The sequence below is a fragment of the Calonectris borealis genome, chromosome 17 (assembly GCF_964195595.1).
Source record: "Calonectris borealis chromosome 17, bCalBor7.hap1.2, whole genome shotgun sequence".
Classification (NCBI taxonomy): Eukaryota; Metazoa; Chordata; class Aves; order Procellariiformes; family Procellariidae; genus Calonectris; species Calonectris borealis.
The window spans coordinates 14,979,072-15,001,602 of NC_134328.1; the positions used below are offsets into that span (position 1 = coordinate 14,979,072).

Consider the following 22,531-nt stretch of genomic DNA (forward strand, 5'->3'; position numbering starts at 1 on the left):
GAAAAGACAATTAACGCTCAACAGGTATTTCAAGCAGCAGATCTTAAGTACCCCAAAAAAGTACTGTTCTGCCTCACTCTTCATTTCTGTATTGATTTGTTTATCCCCTCTTTTAAATATTTGTTATAAACTACCCCCCAAACTTCAAACAAACCCAACAGCTCATTTACATATACTCAAAAAGTAAGCATTAGCATTTGGTTTAATTTTTCATCACAGAAAAATTCCAACTATTTGCACTGCATTTTTAATTGAAACCTTTGCCTACCTGTTGTTATGAGGCTGACGACAAATACAGTACAGTGCATTTGGGTCATAAATCTCAGACTCAGGTTTGCTTTTGGGCAGTTCTTCGGGTTCTTCATCTGTGATCCCTTTTGTGCCAAGGGCAGGCTTTACCTCCTTCTGAACCTGAGGATCTTCGGTGTCTTCCTCAGACACAACCACTTGACTTGCAATCTCGGTGCTGTCTGCAGTCTCAGGCTCTTGTTTGACAGGCAACTCAGACTCAACTTGTTTTTCAGACTGGACATCACCTGTTTCTGTAGGATCTTGTTCTGAGTTTCTTTTCCTCAGGCGGTTCTGTATATCCTTCAATGTCATCTGCACAGGTTTCTGTTCAACGCGTTTCTTTCTTAGTCGATTCTGCAGTTCCTTTAGTGTTAACCCATCACTATCACTATCAGAAGTATCATCTTCCTCTTCCTCCTCCTCCTCCTCCTCCTCTTCTTCCTCCTCTTTTGTGTGTCTGCTTTTAGAGCCTTTCTGATCCTTGCTACTCCTAGTGCGAATCCTCCGAGTTGCAGGTTTTATATCTGGAGTGCTCTCAACACTATCTTCTGAAGCAGTTTCAGCATCTGTAGCTGGACACGATGCTGGTTCACTTGAATCTTCCAGAGCAGTAGGAACACTCCTCCTTCCTCTGCGTCTTACTGTTGTAAGAAATTCTTCCACTCTTTCCGTTCGCTTTGGTTGCCGTCCGCTACGCCGGAGGTTTAAGCTTTGTTGCTGCTGTTGTGGCTGTTGTTCACTAGAGTCCACATCAACATCTCCTGCACCTTCTCGCTTAGCAATTGTAGTCCTTCGAAACCCCCAGGTTTTCCTGAACTCTTTACTTGTAGGCTTGATAGTTTTTTGTTCCTCCTCATTGCTTTGCTCACCTTTCTCATCCAAAACTGATGCTAGAAACAAGGGAATAGTTATTAAACTGGTGGTGAAGGAAGATGTTTTTTCTTAGAAGTTTTTTTTCAACATAGTATTATTTCCTTTGTGATAATATATATCTCTCCACCTCGTTTTATGACTCTCAAAACAGATAAAATGCTTTCTTGTAAACGTAATACAACAGCAGTAGCAATTAAGTACATCATTGAACACTGTGCCAACATAATCCAGCTGTTACAAACATTTCTGTTATTTAAAAATATATGTATATACACATATGTGCACACAAACACATATATACAACGGACAAATAAGCATATTTTCTGCTCAATTTAAAAGGAAGAAATCTTACCAGGAGAACTATTTTCCATGTTGTCAGTATTAGATTCAAATTCTAATGGCACTGGCTGTGAACTTACAGCTTGTTCCATAGCATGAACACCACTGTCCCCAGCCTGAAATGCTGAAGAGAAACATAAGGTTCAAAACTCAGATTCAAAAATGTTCATAGCCTAAGTAATTATTAAATATTCTGACGTAATCTTATTAAGTTATTGTAACAAATACTTAACTTGAATTTCAAGCCACTAATAGTCACTGAATATCAACAAAAAGTTGACTGAATTCCTTCAAAGACAAAGTATTAAGTTAAACATATGGGTTTGGACACTATACTGACATATTTTATTAAATAGCATTAGGATTTCTGGTATTTCTGATATTTCTCAAAAAAAATCCTTTCATGGTATGAACCTATTCCCTGGGGTTTGCCTGGGGAAAAACCTATAGCAGTTCCACTCCTTATGTGGATACAGGAACCATGCATGCACCAGTGTGAAAGACCATGAAGCAAACGAGGAGTCATCCGAACAGACAGTACAGACACAGTTACTGTTTTAAAGGTGAAGATGGTATTTGATATCAGTAACATTTTCTGTTAGAAAGGACTGCTGATTACCTACAGCAGGCTAAGAAACAAGGTAGAAACAACAGCCAGTTTAAAGAAATTCAAAGCTACTGCTGTTTAGATAATACAGGGCTAGTCAAAGAATAATGAGGTTTTGGATTTTAAACAAAATGTAAAACCAGAGAAATACCCTAGTCTTCGCTGTTAAAATAAACTAGGTCTATATCTTGTCTATTAAATAGTTTAGCTGCTATTTTTAAGTTGTTTCAGAAACACTGGTGGCTATTCAGGATAAAGCAACATACTTTCCCTTCATTATTTCTCTAACAAGGTTTATTGGATAGGAGAAGTTATACAGAAAAGAACAAAATAAAAATCTTCTCAAACATCTCTCTGGAAAAAAAATGTGCATTGGATGAAACTTGAGAAAGGCTGCTCTTTGACATGGTTATTTATAAAAAGGTTTTCAGCCTATATGACCTACCAGAATGAAAAAAAAACAAAACAAAACAAAAAAAGAACCTCCAAGTATCACAGATGGAACCATAGAAGAAAAAAAAAAAGAAAATCTGTGCTGACAACCAGGATCCCTTTTTTTCTCAGATGTCTTTTCCAGCGTACTAGGAGACTCTCTTATTTGAGAAAACAGAAGCAAATGAGAGAAATAAATATAAGATCTGAGATTTCATTTTGAGTAATTCAGGAATAACCTGGTTTGAACAAGTATTAAAGTTAGTATTACATCATGGAGCAATGTTTTAAATGAGTTGCACGCCATGTAAATGCTCTCCTAAATGAATGCAGAAACTATGTTTTGCAGTCATTGCAATTACATTGCTCATATGAAACTGTAATATGCAGTAGTAAGTATACCTCAATGAATTGGGTAAACAGAAACAGTACTTTAAAAACAACAACAAGAAACACTCCCCACTCTCCCCCAAGAATGTTTTTGGAGTTGTTATATGTGTATTCCTGGCTCAAGAATTGCACAGGTAAGCCAAAAGGGAACATTAACAGAATTCCTATATAACAGTACTTGCTGAAAGAATCAAAGATATTTCTAACAGCTGTACACATTACAGTTACAAGTTTTCAGAGGCATCATTTAGTAAGCTTTTCCCAATCTTGCAGTGTACACTGGTGATAAATGCCTATTTCATATACTGCATCAGTTGCATTACTGTTATCCCTTATCAAACACTATCTCCCTATGTGCAACTCCTCTGCTTTGTAGTATTATATTTAACAATGCTACAACAGAAACGTAACTGTCAATGCTATGGAAACATAAAAATTCATACAGTTATGTTAAAAAAATTCACACTTAAGTTCTAACTTAAGAGTCACTTCAGTGAGACACTATAAATGTCGCTGTAAAAGCAGCAGACTCTAGAACACCAATTTAAATAGTTACTGATTACTTTTAACATTACAGCCAGAATAAAGAGTGAATTTTAAGCCTGTGATACACAGGTAAAAAGCTGAAACTGCTTCAATCCAATATGAAATTCTATTAAGTTCCCCCGTAAAAAAATCACTAACTATAATTTAAAAAAAATTTTTAAAAAACAACACTAAAATTATATTCACACCAGAAAAAGCCTGCAATGGAAGCAAGGGAACAAGTCAAAAAAGTTTACATCTTTGTTTACCTTGGAAGATGAAGAAATGTTAAAAGCTACAAGCAGAGGTAATCCAAATTCTGAGATTTAAACCCCAGATAAAATGTAAAGAAATAAGAAGTCTCTTCAATGTCCTCTATATGCTTTACCTGACACAGCATTAGAGGTTCGAATGGTTTCTCCCTGCAGAGCTGAATGAAAAGGAGAGCCAGACGAGGGCAGCAAAGGATCAGAGTCATTCAGCATTATCCTTCCAGCACATGCTGACTTTCCTGATTCAGAAGCACCGGACTGAATCTCTGAGTTGTCAGCAGGGCCAAATACTACCAATCCTCCTCTTCCTGCTGGTTCCTGGGGCGGGGAGGAGAGAGGGAGAAAAAGAGACAAAATAAGACACCGATATATTTATGAACTTATCTTACTATTGTATACATAAATTTGGAATTGCTTTGCCTCTATTACATTATAAAGTAACTTCTGTTATTTTGCCTTTTTGACAGCTTTCTACTTTCAGAAGGACACTGAAACCGGAATGAAAAGTCAAAGTAAAGCAATACCACCTCCACCACTTACCAACAGTTGAGACCTTTGAAATAAATACAAAATATGACTGTAGTCTCATCAATTCATTTAGATCCCATTAAGACTTCCAAGAACAGTAACAAACTGTAATCAACAAGTCTATTCCATTTATAGTATTTAAAAGCATTCTGAGAGTGAAATTTAGTAAGCAGATATTGTGCAATGAAAATGCAGAAATGCTTTTAAACTTCATTAGCACGCCCAAGGCTACAGTAGGGAAGATTTACCAGTTTGTACTAAATTTCATCACAGAAGACACCTGCAGCTTTGAGGATTTAAATCCAAGTGGCTACTCAGTGGTTTTGCAAGGTGGGATAATAAAAATTTATGGTTGAGCTTCAGAATTAAGAAAAATTCCTTATCACTGTCCCTGTCACTAATAAGATTTGCAATACAGAAAATTTCAGAAGCTTTATTTCAAGGACAGCAGATTACATCAATAACAACATATTTTCCCAAAAATTAACCCTCGGAAAATATTTCAAAATCACAAGGCATTCATTTAAATCATCTGAACAAGAACAACTGTTTAGCCCAGGGGTCCCAATTCACATGCAGAATGGCAAATGAACATCAACGCTGACTGCTTGCTTCCCAAGTCACTTGAGCTTGAAAATCAGTAGGAAATGCCTGCATTTAACCCAAAGTAGTCTACCAAACTAGAACAACACTGGAAAAGCATTTGGAAGCAAAAGGGGGACCAGATGGACAGAAAAAGTCACTTTTGAACTGGCCTATAAAATAAATTAATGAAGATAAAAGAACAATACTGGACACAGACTCTGCACGTCAGCATTTTGCAATTAATGATGCAGGGGAACTGCCATAGTAGGTGTAGGAAATAACTAAAACATTAATAATTCTTTCAAAGGAGTAAAAACTGATTGTTAACACTCCAGCTGGGGAGACGTACAAATTTAAGAACAGATTAGACAATCCTTCATAGACATGCCAATACACAGTCTGATTTTTCTTTTTAAAGAGTAGGTCTTTTTTTCCAAATCCTCAAGCCCCCAACTCTTAAAGCATGCTTGCTGTTTAGAAACACTTTTTACTTCCTAAGCAACGATCATCTGTAGGTGTTCTCCAATGCCATGTCACCATCCCAAAAATAAGGAGAGGGGAAAAGACAAACTCCTCCCCAAATCTGATTTTCATCAGTGGATCACTTCATTATTTCATGAACAATAAATCTCAAAATTTGCATGACTGTGGCAAAGCAGAATTAGGAAAAAAAACGTGAGTATATAGCTAGATCCACATCAGTATTTTCTTCCCCTGTACCTTCTCTATAGGGGATTAAGTACATTATCTACATTCTTTCCCTCGGCCAACTATTCCCATTTCAAAAATAGGAGAAAAAATTTAAACAAAAAAAGAGACAATAGAATAAACTAATTTTAAAGTCCCTAGTGCTATATCTCATGGCATTGAATACCTGCTCTAATATGTATTTTGCTCCATTGTCTGAATCAGTGATTATATCCAGGGAGTCAGTCACTGATGGCTGAAGACAGTCTGACTTTAAAGTGCCTTCTTCCACGCTGTTGTTCTGTAATAACCTTTCAATCTCCCTGTTCAGAATCTCCAACTGATCACACATCACGCAACTTTTAAGTGATATGCCTAAAGGAAGAGGGAAAGTCAGCTAATCACTTCTTGTTCAACTCTAATATTAAACTATGAAACAAACAATGCCTCTAGAACGTGCAAAAAGTGCATCCTATTTGAATAATTTATCCAGTAACACACTAAAGAAAGAATTGTTTAAAGGATTGTCTTCACAGTGCACAATTGTGTATCTGTGTGTTCAAGGCCCTGTGTGCAACATGCTCTTTACAATAACGTTTGAGCCACAGAGCCGGTATCACTAAGGCATTCCAAAAACGGAATCAGCACCCTCTCTTCTTAGGAGATATTCTGGATCGTTGAACAGAATACATTTTACAACGTTCATCATACCCCACCCAGTGGCAAGGTTGTACAGTGCACAGTCTACAGCTCTGATTTAACATAAAATAGCATTTTTAACACAAATAATAACTAATGGATTCTATGCAAGAATCATGCTTCTTTTTGCATTAGTAGATGTTATCTCATTATTATTACCTGTATTATTATCTCTATTACCTACAGGAAAAAACTTTAACAGAACTGCAATTTTAAAATAATTTCAAATTTGAGAGGTATAAAAATTCAGTACACTTAAAACACTAAAATTGCAGACCCTCTATATTTGCTATAAAATGCTTGGTTTCCTCTTATTATTATTTAGTATCTCCATTTGTTCCTCTCCCCATTTGGTCCAAATTATTTTTCTTGAAAAACAGAGTAAGTTTCAAACTTATTTTACATTAATCTGCTCTTGCAGAACTGCATCTTAATACAGGTTAAACTTTAACGCTGAAAAGAAGCTGAAAAAATCAAAGATTATCAAAACATAAAAGCACAAAGCCTTAACTCACAATTACACTTTTAAACCTAGCAAGCCTGCTGGCACTTCTAAACAAAGATTCTACTAACTGCCTGCAAAAATATTTACTACAACATAAGGCAACTTTGGAAGTCTTCAAGTATCTGTTTCTCTTCCCAATTCAGTATGATTTTTTATTCATTTTGTTCTGTTTGTTCTCAAGTTAACTATTCAATTGCAGTTGAGATACTGACATAAATGTAAGCTGAAGCAGCAAACTGGTTATCTTGTTTTAAAGCAACTGAACGTCCATGATCAACTTAATCATATTCCTCCTAATACAGTATTATTAATCTCATTTCTGAAACTGGAAGTTCTAGCTGGAAACTGAAAACTATTGTACTTCCCCTAATAGACAATTCCCATCTCCTTTAAAAAGGATGTTCCTTTAAGACAGGATATTATGTACCTCTGAAAAATTTGAGGCAAGAATCTCTATAAATGATGGGCCAGAAAGGCAAAATAATGTTAACAATAAACATATATACTGTTGCTTATTCAAAAAGCCCTCTGGTTTTGCTTAGGTTAACAACTTCTGTGATAAGCCATCTCCACTGTGAAAATGCGTAAGCTTTTAAGACCGACGATAAATAAAGTTAGAAACACAAATCAAGAGTTTCTTAAAAGAAAAATAGCTCCTCCTACAGATGAAGTAAGCTTTGCCAATACAAACCCTGGGTTGATTTAAATGGTTACGTACCATACACAGCAGGTCCTCATTAAACAAAGGATTCACAGTGCTTATTAAATTCATGTTATTAAATCCATGTTTATGGACTACAAAGTACAACCCTAATGCTACTTGGACTGCTACTGTCCTGCTCCCTTCTCCCATGCTCAGTTACATGGTCTACGCCACGTCCACCCACATATCTCTGCCACAGAAATAATCACCCAACTCCTTAGTAAACACTCAGCTTATGAATCCAGCAGAAAATGAATCCACCAAAGAGCGATCCAAAATGATTAAAAAAATGAACATCAGAACTAAAGACGTGCAAGAACAGGGATGGAGAACAAGATCCCCTTAAGCAGGCTGAGCTGGTGTATCACCTTGCTGCTATCTCATTCAACATGTGCACACCCATTATCCATGGAGCGAGCGCTCATCAGATCTTAACCAGCAGGATTTCATTAACTGCCCCCTCAGTCAATACACTGTTTTAAGCTTGTAAACTGTAACAACATGAGCATTCCAGTGAAACAGAACAGTCATTTATCTAGAAGTGGAAGATAAAGCTGATGCACAATATCTTGAGAAAGAATATCAGCCAAGAAAACATTAATTCAGGTTTTTCCTCCCCCATTAGTTTGCAGGTAAAATGTTCCAGTTTCCCCAAAACAAGTTAGACACTTGAATTCATCCTGGACCTAAACTCCAGAAGCAATCGAAGCACAAAAGTATCCTACTTTATCCTACAGTATCCTAGGAAAAAATCACAAAACTATCACAAGCTTTTAATTTCAACTTGGTCAACTATTCTCAAGCAGTGACAAACCCAAAAACATAGGGCTGCCCACTCTGTAAGACTACAACAGAAGCCATCACTCACATTCAGCATCCCTGTGGATTCCCTAACTACTGCAAACCTGTGTGTTTTTCAGTATACATGGCTTGAAGAAATTCCAGAGCAGTGTCAGCAGTCAATCTAACAAGAGAGAGAAAAGATATTCCCAAATTCCAAATCCTGCTACTGCAACACCACTTGTTCACAAACACACAATACACATTAAAAATCCATCCTCCAACATGTCTTTATTAATCAATTAATAAAAAAGAGGGAAAGCTTGTAATCTCACTCCACTTTTCTGTAAATATATTATCACTCTCACATTCAGACAAAACTTCAAGAAAAGCATACTGCTATCTACTGTCATCTTTGTAACCCAAAAGTTTACAAGTTTCAGGCAAAAAGGAAGGGAGAGAGATTATCTATGACAGTAACCAGGGCTGAGAGATGTTAACTGCAGGACTGGCAGCTTGAAGACACCTGGATCTGCTGATGCTGACTTCATTAAACCCTTTTTAAGATGCCTCAATATAACATCTTAATCTGATGATGACAGAGCAAAGCTTTTAAAGAACACCAACATTTTCCCATCTTTTTCTATTTATGTTTTTAGACAAAGGCCAATTCAACAAATTACCAGCAAATATACATTCAGATCAGTATCTCCACTTTTACTTTTTCACTCACTTCCCTGAAGAGGTAACAAAATGTTCAACGGTCCACTGACTGCATAAAGATTTTGTCTTTTCTAGAATTTATCATTTTAACTGCATTAAGAATTCCCTGCCTCAGTGAACTGGGAAGACATCACTCTAAAAAAGTATCTTGAAAGACAGCTTAGTAATAAAACCTTTAACACGAACTAAAAACAACCAAAAGAAATAACTTAATTTCTCCTTTATCCAAGGACTTGCATACAAAAAAAAAAAAATTCTATGTCTGAATTCAGGGTAGATTCTTCAGTTTCGGCTTACTAGCTGTTTTATTTAGTTTATTGAGGAATCTCTATGAAAGACTAGTGATCTTTATGCTCTCATTAATGTTAATCCTTATTGTCAACAGCTAGATGACATGCTGCACCTTATGCCATGTTCTTGGATGTCAGCACTCTCCAATACCAGCCAATTTGCTGTAACCTGCAAATTCTGGTATCTCATTATTTAGAAGTTATACAAGCACCATGCATGAATACCTTAGTCCAAATGATGAATATCTGGCACCTATTAGTTCTCTTATTCCCCACTCACCCTAAGAACTCTACAGAAGGTTGTCTTTGATTTTGAAAGGTCTCATGCATACTCACCCCTACACAAGCATCCAAGCAAGCAAGGTTCACCTCGTATTTAAGACTTGTGATAGACCCTAGTACCTGCAGGAGTTGTTTCAGTGTGACCTGTTACCTAGCAAACATTTACTTCTACTGTGACAGAGAAACAAAGGGACTTTTTTTTTTTAAGTCTTCACACTGAAGCTCCAGTTAATATTTTACATGCATTATGGAAATTCAATGACCAGGGTCCAAGGACAGGACAGAAATATCAAACAATCACAATGGCCAATATAAGGTTCAGCAACTTTCTGAAAACTAGGGTTAGTGAGAAGGCAGAAGACTGTTTGCATCTGCAAAGAAGTTCAAAGCATAAGCGTCTTATACCTTCTAGCTTTTAAAAGCAGGTATCATTCATCAGTGACCAGTTTCATCTCCACGTCCTGATACAAATTCAGTCTGTGCCAGTATTTAAGATACTAGGTTCAATTAGAATGACTTGTAACTGGCCTTTAGTTATATTTTTGTGTGAGTTTCTTCAGAATTAGATGGCTTGACATGCAAGGTATTTGGCTAGAACCAAAATATCCAGGGTAGGTTTCTTAATATCAAAGAAACTGCAGGATGTTATGAACAGGACAGAAAGCATCCCTTCCAGAATGACGTAACAGTGATTCCAATCATAATTGACACTATTTGCTCATTTTATTCCCTGTAAAAGAGGCACTGGACTTGGTCTATGCCTCCTTTAAGTGTTAAAAAATTCCTAATAAGCAAATATATTAATATCACGTGAGAAAAAAAACATGTTGTCTGAGAACTCATATAAAGACGTAATTTCTGATGCAAATAAAAGAAATGTTGGCATGGCTTAGGTGATGCCGCTCCCACTCAGAAGACTGATCCCACTGAACATTACTTTGCATCCCTATTTGTCAAAGATGACATCTGGGAAACCTGCACTCTTTCTACTAAGCAGCAGCAAAATTAATCCCTTGCATCAACAAGCATTACAAAAGCAGCCCAAAGGAAGTCAGTAGGGCAAAACCTACTTTGTACATAAATGATCAGTTCCATTCAGACCATGGACAAAAGGCACAATCCATTGACCCCTAAAAACAGCAGGAAACAGGTTCTGCACTAGCACTAGAAAAAGCCATGTACACACAGGGCTGCAGTGCAGCTTCCTCCATCTGCTCGTCCATGAAAGATGCGAGAGCAGAATACTTACATGAAAAGCAACAGAAAATCAGATTAACAAGTACAACTAGTATATAGCCTTTTATTTTCATATAAAATGTATCCACTGCTTACTGATTTAAGTATCTTCCTTCTGAAAGAAGGAAAACACCTTTCAAAATGTTGTGAAATGGGAATGTTGTGACAAGAAAGGAAGAGTGAGAGAGGCAGCAGTTGTAAGGCTCAAGTCTGGATATGGGGAAATGTAAGAAACTGTTGTGATCCTGAATTCCTCCCCTGCACCCCAAATAATTTACTATCTCACTACTTGACCACTATAGACAAGCTGCAGTTCAAGGTCAAAAGTGCAGACATCCCTGGTAAATACAAAGATTTCATGCCAGAAGAAGTTTACATTTGAAAGATCACATTAAAAATAAAATTTGCATAAAATCAAAGTACTTCAGTGCTTATAGTTAGACCTAGAAGAATAAAACCAAAGAGAAATAACGCTACAAAAACTGTAACACTTATCTGTAAATGCTTTGCTGGCTACCGTTAAACACACCAAATTAATTCGAGGATTATAAACCTACCACCTCATATACCCGCAATATTAACAACTTAAAAGTGGCAGTTAATTCCTTCCTATTCTAGAGTCAATACATTATTCCAATTTAAAAAATTAACACATTAACAAGCTTTGAAATTTGCACGATGTAGATTCAGTAATACAGCCATGTTCCTCAGAAATACCCCAGCCTAATTTAAGAAATATGTACTCTTCTTAAATATTGCATGAAGCAGTAATAATTCTAGGCAAATATGAACAGTGCTATATAGCCAAATTAGGACAAAGTATGACTAAGATCTAGTTTTAAGGTAGCTTTTAGTATCAGAACAGTATTTCAACCCCAGATGCATATAACACATGATGTTATTAATTTGTCAGGGATGGCACCACTGACAAAAAAAAAATAAATTCAGAGGCTTCTGCATCTCTGTTGAAACCCCCTTCCTCAATCTTGCTGACATTTTATCACAGAATCTTTGAAGGTACTGCAAGACCTTGTGGTGTCATGATGTGGTATCACAAATAATTCAGTAGTGTCCATCACTACCACATCTCTACAGTCAGACACGCCTGGAAAACCAGAAAAAAACATTTAAATGAAGTTTTGTGTTTGCAGACTTTCTTACTTTGAATGCAGTTTTTTTTGTTTGGTGTTGAAAAATTATTTCAAGTGTTCAGGGTATGGTGCAAAACACTTGTCTTGTCTTGGTACAGGAGGGCCCATTAAATGCACATTTATATGACACCAAGTACTACCAATATGCAGTGCTGATGCTAATCACCTAATGAGATTTAAAATGTAAACATTAACTACTTTTTTTTTTAATTTCCAAAGATGCAGAAACAAGTGTTCAATTTTCTTCCAGATTTTTCTCTCATGAAAAATGAGATTCAATACATTTATAAATTTCAAAATATCACTTTTTTTCCACTTGAGAAAGGTATGGAAGAAATATTCTAAATTGACAATAAACTTTATAGCAAACCACCTTGACAGCCTACTTTTTTAAATAATTCAGCAAATGTATTCATTCCAAGAAGTAAAAGAAATAGCTTCCCTAAACAATAAATACATTCACTTGGTCTCTGTGCTTGTAATAATAAAGAAATTAACCTTTCCAAATTAAAATGTCTTTAGTCACCCATTATTATAAACCCTCTCTACTGTATGTCTGAAACTAAAATATACACCATCATCCTTCCCATGATTTCTGTCAGGCTACTCACTTACCTTATGTAAGCCTCATAAGAAGGCCACTGCGCACACACAGAACAGCAATCCTGCACATTTGCAGCGAATGTGGGACCCCTGGAAGTGTTGAATTTAATGCGTATGCACAGAATCACATTACCGTGCACGCACGGCAGACTCTAGTGCACAGCAGCAGTTAGACAGAAAAGATACTGAGCGACTCCACAGTATCACATAACTACTCCAAGCAAAAACGCATAAAGTAGCTCCCTGGTTTATGCAAAACAAAATACACATACTGAAGTTTATTTTGATATCTTTCAGGCTAGAAAATCATCTCCCCAAGTAAAACATTTTTAAAAATTTCTTATTTCAGATTGCATCATACAGGATCAGAACAGTCAGAAAAAAATAAATTAAAGGAAAGAAGGGATGGACCATTCGATAGGTAGTGCAGCAGAATGAGAACAGCACCAGGTATTACAAGTGTATTTTATTCTGGATAAGTAGCAAAAAGTGCTTCTTTGAACCAGAGTGAAGTTCCCACAGCTAAATTCAGCTAAATAGCAATTTTGCATAGAAACATTCAAGGCACTTTAGCAGGCCCACCAGAAATCTGGCAAACATGAAAATTTTATTTAATAACAGACAAGACTACGATCATATCTACACTACAGATGTTCACTGTCACAATTGCACGAGTCAGGAGTGTTAAGGGGTACAATCCCTAATCAACAGAGCTATGCTGGCAAAAGCACACCATACTGCTGTAATTACACCTGCAAAACCGTACTTTTACCTATATGAGTCGTTTCTGTTTGCAGGGCAGGGTAGCAGGTGTGCACCATCCTGCTGCAGTGGAGTTTTATCAGTGTGCCTGTACGCATAATAAGAAAGCTCTATCAACACACTAGTACAGGCCCTTCCAAGTAGGGAAGCAGTTTATCTCAGGAGGAAGCAAGACTTTGACATTTCACTCAAATTCCTTGATGAAAAAAGTTACATCAGCAAACATTCTAAGATATTTGTGGATACCTTAAAGCTTTTGCCAGCACAGCTCTGTCTGTTAGTAGCTGGGGAAAGAACTGTGTACTGACAGAATTTTAGTAAAGGTCAAACCTTAACATAAGGCACTTACACTATGCACATTCTCCAACTTGTAATTGTGTTTGATAAACAAAATTCATATACAGTTTACTGTTTTCTGCATTTGAGGAAACATTAACTAATTTTTAGAGGAAAGAAAAGTACTATATACAAGCCATTGGTATTTTCTAGTCCAGAACTTCATGGGTGCTTAAAAGACTAGGCAGATACATTCTACTGGCTTACTAACAGGCTGACATTTAGCTTTTTTACTACTCCTGTAATACCTTCTGAAGCCTTTATTCACATTCTTCTGAGTAAGCTAATCCCGTATCTGCCCTAACAATGAAAATTTACCCAAAGACAACAAAATAAAATCGAGTTTTTTGGTCAGGTTTACTTCCACTCTCAGGGTCTGAACAGTATGAGCAAAAATGAGATAGCAAATATATTTTGCTCATTAAGAAAAGTTGTGAGCAGAATCACAAGCAGTGTAAATAGCTCTGCTTTTTTCTTTTTCCCTTTTATACAGATTAAGAAAAAAAAAAGGCAGCTTTCTGTGGTCAAAAGCTTAGATTAAAAAAAACCAAACATAACCATCTCTGTACAAGAAACCTTCTAAAGGCCCCAGTACAAGCCAATTTTACAAGCCATGGTCCTAAGTTTAGGCAACAGAAATACCAATTACAAACTTTGATTGTTACTGGGTATTACTCAATATACAATATCTTTACCATTCCTTTTCCATCACCTTGAGTGAAAATGTTTTACAAATACATACTACTTATTTGCCTGATGTTCAATTTCTGCTACTGAACTTAACCTCTTCAGCAGCACTGAAAATACATTTTCAGGAACTGCGCAGGAAACAACACACTTTGGAAAGGTGATTCACACAATTTGGCATTCCTCTGCTGAAGTACCCAAGAATTAGTTTTTTATCATGGCTGTTAGGAACACTCAGCTGTTAACCACAGCAACAATTATTTGGCTGTTAACTCAACAGCAACAGTTATCGGGGCTAAGTCTGAGAACCTTACAGTTTAACTCTTCAACATCCCACAGCTTGTTTATTTTTAAACATACAAGATTACAACTGTCAAATTTCAGCTTGAATACTTACACTGTACTTAAAAATCCCTCTTCTCAAACAGTTTTACACAAACCAGTAAAGCTGTACGGGCTTTTTGTCAAGTTGGCATTATAACAGTACATAAACTAGTTACACATGCCGAACTATTATATGTAAAAAATGTTAGTTTTACATTATAATTAAACTATCTGTATCCTCTGGCATGTCTAGTTATTGTTGTCAGTCAAACTGTGTATACAGAAATGGACTCAAAACAACTGCAGGATTATAATTCCTGACCCTATCAGCACAGCTGTTAGAGAAGAAAAAAAAAAAAAAAATCCTGTTTTTACACTTTTGCCCCCTTACTTCATTTGTAAAAAGTGAGCTAAAGTATAACATCTGAAACCAGCTATCATTTTCATTCTTATTCCATCAAAAAGGCTTCGTTAAATGAAGTAAAACAGAAATTAATTTATCCTTCAGTGAAACACAGTAATTACAGCATACTGATTATGTTATTAAAAATGCAGTAAACACAGTTCAGTTCCCAATTTTGATTAGGGTTTACTGTGAGAACACATATAATGCACATGTAATCTTTGAGTCTTAGCTCCCTAATTGGAAATTTAAGATTTTTCTTAACCTCAAAGTCCATCAATGCTCTTGAGACTATCATCATTAATAACTGTGAAGTATTCACTTATTTCAGAAGCTGTATTAGGTAAAAACTTAATAGTAGCACAACCCTCAAAGCGCTGACAGCTGACTGAAGATTCTCTTAACGAGGAGAAAAAACACGAAAAGCAACCAGTTCTTGCATAAACTAGATAAATCTTACTTATATTAAAATCCTCTCCTTAAATTTCCTACCACTGTGCTACTACTTGTAGCACTACAAGACACACAAGGCACAGAAAGTACAGTAGAAAATAAAACTACTGCAGATAGACACTACCACTTCTGTCAACTAAAAAACATCTAATCTTACTCTTCCTGAGTACAGTCCCTTCTTCCATTTTTATCAGTTAAATGTTATAAACTCTCAGCCTAACCCCTATAATCCTTGCCTTTCCTCTCCCTGCCTAATATTTCTAACTGAAGTTTCAGGCTGTACAGAATTAAAATCCCACAGTTGTAAGTCACAACTATAAAGACAATTACTATCTTAAACCAGAAATAAATAACATAATCTACTGCCAGAAAAATCTTACTAGTGAAGCAGGATTAAGTAGAACAAACACTGCCTTTTGATGAGTCCACTAGACACTGAAAAATATATATTCAATTTTATTTACTATTCTGGACTCACACAATCTATTAGCATTGCTTTTGGGAATTTCAGGGTTTTGGGGTTTTTTTTTAAACTCAAAAGACATCTCTTAGTTATATGAAAAGCATCCTGTGAAGCACTGTGTGAATTATATGTATTATTTTATATTTGAACAGTTTTAAAATCTATAAATATTTCATAGGGTACATACATTTGCAGCAGAGCAAAAACTTCATTTGCATACCAATAGAAATCAACTAAAATATCCCTTTAAAAAAACAAACAACACAGAAACTTTGTAAAAAGACATTATTTAAATGCTAGTCTTGAAATCAACAATTATTCAATTTGCAAACCACTGGAGTCATGTGGTCTCAAAGTAGGCTGAAGGCTAACATGAGCCTTTATTCTTCCACCAAAGTGCATTAAAAAACCTTTATGTGCAGTATGTTTCTGGAACCATCAAGGGAAAAAAATTTAAGGCCTAACTGAACAGCTATTTTGAGCGTAATTCTATATTTATTCCTATAGAAAGTTCTAAATGTCAAAGAATGATAACAAGCAGCTGGCATACATAAAAGTGGAGCAGAACCCAAAATACCTATTACAATTAACACAGTATATGCTACGCTTGTACAGTAACTACACATTATAATTTTTCATTGACCAGCAATTAAATTGCTTATTTTGTTTGTAGAAGTAGCAACAAGACAGTTGAAGCTAAAACAATTCAAATTACCACTTACAAGAAAACTGTGTAAAACAGAAAAACAAAAAAGCAAACAGTGAAAAAGTTCTCATAAAATAAAGCAAAATATAGTTGAATATCGGCTGCCAAAGAATTTACTTAAAGGCTGTAATGAATGTGATGTGATGAATACTATTAAGTATTCAAAAGAGCTATTTCTGCAAAAAATCTCAAACAGATTTTCCAGGGGAAAAAAAAAAATTAACCAGGGAAATTAGGAATGCTATATACATCCTTTTGAGTTAAGTAAAAGGAATCGGCATTTTTTGTCTCCCTGAAGTTCCTAGAAGGAAAACATGAAAGCCCATGCGAGAAAAACAGCATGTTACACTGTTTTGAATTACCGAACATACAAACAGCAAGGAGAGTGTAACACACGTACATTTTGTAACACGTTAAAAAGATTGTAACGTTCTTTCCAAGTTAAAAATGACAAGCTAAAACGGTTAAGTTTTTCTTAACCCACGACTAAAATATAGCTATCACTTGGAGGTATAAACTGAAAACTACTTAACTGTATGAAACAAAATTTGGTCACCATCAAAGAATGGCTTTCGCAAGCCAAATAAGCAGCTCCAAACTACCATCACCTCCAAGAGACAGTATTTAAGTACATTAGTGTAAGGGATGGGGAATAGTTATTGACAGGGAATTTACTGAATATTTAAAGCCAGCCACAATTACTACTGTCTAAAAATTCAATCCCCCTCTTTTCCCCTATAAGAAAGTCACCAAAACATGATAAAGTTCAACTTTTCTTCTTTAACTCACCAATTAGGAGATCACCTCCATCGCCCAGAGAAAATAAATTATCCCCTCAAGGCAGGTAAGTTTTAGTCCCACCCTCCGAAGACCCCCAGCCCCGGAATGAGTTTTCGGTTGGGTTTCTGGAGTCCCCGGCGCCGAAGAGCACCGCCCCGACGAAGGGCGCTACCCCCGCACCCAGCCACCCATCAGGGCCGCGGCGGAGAACCCCTCGTCCGGTACTAGGGCAACGGTGAAACTGAACGAGAAAGGCGGTTAAAGTCGGTCGTGACGTCACGGAGAAGCTTGCCGGCCTCAGCTTGATTATGACGTCGATCGCCTCAGAGCACAACCGTCCTCTCCTTTCCCCCCAACATGGAGGAGCCCGCCTTCTAGCCCGCTCCGCCCGGGGAGGGCGTCCTCTCCGCTCCGGCCCAACCACGTTATGAGCTTATGGGGCGGCGGCTTTTAGCTTCCTCCGGGGCCCCCGCATTGAGTCGCCGACCTCCTCTGGAACCGGGCCAGGCCTCCGGCGTGCCCGCGCCCTGCAGCCGCACCGACGGTCCCCTGAAAACAGGCCGCGCCGCCCCCCTCCCGGGGTCCCTCCGGCCGCCCTGACCCGCACCACCCGCCCGCCTCCATTTTCTAGTCGAGCCCAAAGGCGTCCAGGCCGGAGGAGGCGGCCGCCTCTTTTCCGCGACCCCTCCGCCGCAGCGGCGGCCCCGCTCCCCTTCTCCTCCCGTCCCGGTGCTTCTCCGGCTGCCTCCCTCACTCACCGCGGGGAGGGGGTGGGGGGATCTCGCCGCTGCCGCGAGGGTCTCAGCCGAGCCGAGCCGCCATTTCCTCCTCGCAACCGCTCCAGAGCGCTGGGCGGGGGCGCTCCTCCCCCGCTACCATAGAGACCGACATGGCGGCCAACGGCAGCCTAGAGCGCTTCGCTTTGCGCACGGCTCCCGGAGGACTTCGGCTGGCGTTGGCTCCGCCTCCCGGCCAGGCGGCGCGCGCTCCCTCACGGCTGGGCGGGAAAGCGGCGGCCTGTCACCCCCGCCCGCGGCCGCTCCTCCCCGTCTCCCTCCGGCTCGAAGGGAGGCTCAGCCGTTCCCCACGCAGCCGTAGCGGCGCGGCTGCCCGCGGAGTCCCCGTCCCGTCGGCTCTAGGCCGCCGCACGCTGCCGTTCCGCGGCCACGGAGGAAAACGGGAGGCGGGCTCACCTCAGGGCCTCCTCTGCAGACGAGTTCTGTGGGATCAACAATGCCTGCTCCCGGTTTTCTCATCAAAAATACGGGGTGATCTTACCTCCCAGGAGCTGCAGTTTTATTCACTATTCGTGACGTTGCAAGTGCCAAAGCAAAACTGCACAGTAGCAGTGCTAAATACTGTTTTGCTTACAGTGATTTTTCTCACAGGACAAGTACGGCTTTGTCACAGGATTAACACAGCAGAGGAGCTCGTCTGCTGCTTGCAGACCCAACTGCTCACATCAGCTATGCTCCCCACCTGTCCTTATTCCAATAGGAGTTTGTTCTGTTTTTCCTATTCTACTCCATCTGTTTTAAAAAAATCAAACAGCAATTGCTGCAGTAATGCTTTCCTCTGGGTCCAGGTTATGGAGTGCTGTGGGAGGGAAGCGTTCACCGGATCGGCTCATCCACCGCATGGAGGCTTCCCAGTACACACCCTTTAAAAATGGTTAGGCTACTCCAAAAACTCTCCAGGATCCAAGCTGCTATAAATAGTTACAGAGAGTTCACTCCCATTACATGTTTTGTTCTGTGAGACTAGCAACCAGAAACACCTACATCTCGCAATCACTGAGGGGTCCCAAGGTTTACAGGAGGGCCCAGCAGGCCATGCAAACACTCCCGACCCGGACGTCTGAAGAGCCGTTTAGGCAGTCGGAGGTGGGAGGTTTGGCGCTCTGATTGACCCTGATCCTGCACATTTTTCCTCATGGGTTGATAGCATTGATTTCAGTTGGATTCCAGACAGGTGCAGTGTTTACTAAGATGGATTAAGGAATGAAAACATGAGGAAACATAAAAGCATACTTAGCATTAATTCTATAGAATTACAGGATTCTATCGAGTAATTTGATTACATCTTTTAGAAGTCTACATTCTATATATGAGACTTCTGGTGGTAAAAGCTCAGGATAACGTTGGAAAGGCTACTATTAGCTTTTTGCCTGATAGCATAGCCAGCCTCTCTCTCCACCTGTAAAACGGGGCAGTATTAATACTTACTTCACACAGGAACACCAAGAGGTAAAAAACCCCCAACAGATTCCTGTGCAAAAGTACAAGACACCATGATTAAAGGCAAGCAGAAGTTTAATTTTTGCTCTGCAGCTACAGAGCTACAATAAATGAAAAGCATGTGGAGGGGAAATACCTTATGATTTGGTAGATCAAGCTGCACTGTGATCTATGCCCTGGGAAAAGCTAATAACATGTTGTTAATGGACAAATTTAGTATCTAGGGAGTGCTAAACCCAGGAATTACACACCAAGGGAAAGGGAACATGCAAAACAAGGAATTGCACACCAACAGTGAACAGGGGATGCCTGCAACAGGGGATCCAGCAGTGAAACAGGTATTAAATTCCTCTTACACGCATTTGGTAAGAGGCTTACACCATCTTAATGTAACACTGATTCACTTTGCGCACCTGGTGAATACCATCTAAAGCACATTACACTTTCAACCCGCAAAAAACCCTACATCTTTGCGTTAAAGCCCAAGTCAGAGTATCTACCTTTGCTGACTAAACACCTGTGTCGCCTTCACTTGAACGGTACCATCAGCACCTCAGTTCTTTCCCTGCCTCGTTCCCTCCCCTTCCTAATTCTTTTCCTGTTAGAGCCTAATTTCCCTTAATTTGGGAAATTTACTCCTGGGTTACTGGTCTAAATCTGCATTGTCCTGGCAGCAAGCAGAAGGAGCTTTTTTGGTGATCTAAATAATGCAGGTTTTGTTTCTGTTTAGGCCTCCTCTCATATAACATGATGATAGTTTCTAACTGGTTTGAACTGAAAACACTGCTGGGAAATCCTAGCAGAGATTAATGACTATCAATCAGCTTCTAAAACAGTCTAATAAGCACCTTATCCATCTCTCCTTAAACACCGGAGAAGCTTATGCTGAGATACCTACAAATCCCTCAGCACTACTCTCCTTAAAACTTTTTGCCACTGCTTTCCAAAACCTTTTCCGCTATTAGGCAGTCAGTACACTGAGACTTTCCTCTGCAGCCGATACATCTTTATTTGTTTATCCCTTGGGTTTCCCCAATTATTCTTTTTTAAACTTTGGGTGTCTACAAATTGGCCTTATATTTGTAGTGTCTCACCGAAGGGTCTTTAGGCGCGACCCATAAAACTAATATTTGTGATAGGCACTAAGGCATCATCTTAGTGTTGCACAAAGATGGGGTGTCACTTCTGCTCTCTCACCCACCTTTCCCTGCACCAAGATAGCAGCCTTTTCTAGTGTTTGAAGATGCAAAGCCCTTAAACATAATACTTACTTTATGTTCACCCCTTCTCTCGGTTCTTCCTCACTGAATGTTCTGGTAAGCCAATTTCAGCAGCCAGGTAAAAACTAGAGGCAGAGTTAGCCCGTGAAAAGAGTAGGGATGAGTTCTCTTCCCTCCTCCATCTCTAACATTTTTTTTTTTTAACAGGTAATTAATAATTTTAAGTCAGAAGAGACTAATTTCTGTTGGCTGTGCTCCAGCTTTACCTTTTTTTCGTGGAAAAAGGCCTCTGTCCTCAGAGTTCAGTACATCACTCAAAATAGATAAGTCAGCTGTCAAGGTAGTGTATCTTCTGGGTCCTTGATTCTCCAAGGCTCCTGATACTTCATTTTTCATAAAGACTAGATGAACACAGAGAAATACTTTACTGAGGGTTAATCATATTAATATAAATAAAGCAATCCCCTTCCCTACCTGACAGAAACTTACAGATTTTTTTTTTTCCCTCCAATTCTAGGTAAACTCCCCCCCAATATATACCTTTTTTGCAGGGATTTTTGTGACTTCTCCAGGAATTAGTGATTTTGGTTTGGGATTCACTCCAGTCAACTCCAAATATCAATCATCAAAATACCTCTTTGAGATTAGGATTTATCAAATCCTAATTCATGTAAAAATTCTATAAACTGCACTGAATTACAGTTGTTATTGTTTCTTTTAATCTCAATTTTGTAGTTTGCCCAGTGAGATACAAGTTAAAAACAGAGGAATATGGAAGGTGACTAGGCAGCTTTCTATCAGAAAAGAGTTAGTATAAAATGTGTGTCATTTATTACTCAAGATACTGCTCAATCCCCCAAACATGCAGAGTTTTCATTGCACCCAGAACAGGGAAAAAAAGGCCTGTATCAAGATAAAGCAGTAATAGTTTTTTAAGTTTTTATATACTTAGGATTTTATCACATTGGGCTAGTGCTGCCATCAAAAAAGGTGTCACCACAAGTAGTCCTGTTTAGCATTATTTAACCAAAGAAAAACAATTAATGCGTTAGCCACTTTGTTTTCAGACTCAGTAAGAAAATGCTTCAATAGTAACATTCAAAGTGTGTTTGTTGCAACTAAAGTGGTTATAAAGCCTCTTCTCTCAAATGAAAGCTCAGTTTCAAAGCAGGTTTGACATTTCCAGGAATATCAAAAACCTAGGGAAAGCATACAAAAGGAAAAAAAACGCAGCTGGCCATGATATTCTGCACAGAAAGATGACAAACTTCTTTTTTGTTAACATTATGGTTAGAAAAAATGCCAACTCCTAAAAATATTTTTAAAAAATCCCCAAAACTATTTTTCATTTCAAGCAAACCCGCACCTCAGGAGCTGCTTTTAGCCCATTTTTACTTTTCTTTAGCTCAGGGACAATAAAGGGGTAAAGGGAAATTTCTGTTGCAGTTGGTTGAACATCCCAACCTGTGAAAAAACAGGTGTCAGCACCACACAATCAGTACGCTGCCAAAGAGCAGCTCACACATTTTTAGCTTACCTACTCAATATATTATTCTACTTATTAGAAAGCAATTACACCTATTCTTTACCTGTAAACAGCAATTGTATGAATTACACTCTGCTGCCTCCTCTCTGCTTGGGGTATGGTTCCCTCTATAG

At 38.5% G+C, this 22,531-nt stretch overlaps 1 protein-coding gene across 12 annotated transcripts in view; it reads right to left on the reverse strand.

Moving 5' to 3' along the window:
* DIDO1 (death inducer-obliterator 1) overlaps positions 1 to 22,531 on the reverse strand; it is a 62,222-nt gene that overhangs the window by 38,083 nt on the left and 1,608 nt on the right. For 2 of the 12 annotated variants that reach the window (XM_075166689.1, XM_075166691.1), the window contains exons 1-5: positions 18,174 to 18,343; positions 5,717 to 5,904; positions 3,846 to 4,047; positions 1,517 to 1,627; positions 269 to 1,181 (exon numbers count right to left, since the gene is read on the reverse strand). In XM_075166689.1, coding sequence (XP_075022790.1) covers positions 269 to 1,181; positions 1,517 to 1,627; positions 3,846 to 4,047; positions 5,717 to 5,881 — 1,391 coding nt within the window. In that variant the 5' untranslated portion in view covers positions 5,882 to 5,904; positions 18,174 to 18,343. Of the gene's footprint in view, positions 1 to 268; positions 1,182 to 1,516; positions 1,628 to 3,726; positions 4,048 to 5,716; positions 5,905 to 11,776; positions 12,274 to 12,513; positions 12,592 to 17,424; positions 18,356 to 20,923; positions 21,102 to 21,138; positions 21,274 to 22,531 lie in introns of those variants that run through there. The other 10 variants (XM_075166683.1, XR_012676301.1, XM_075166680.1 and 7 more) reach the window with 10 other exon arrangements.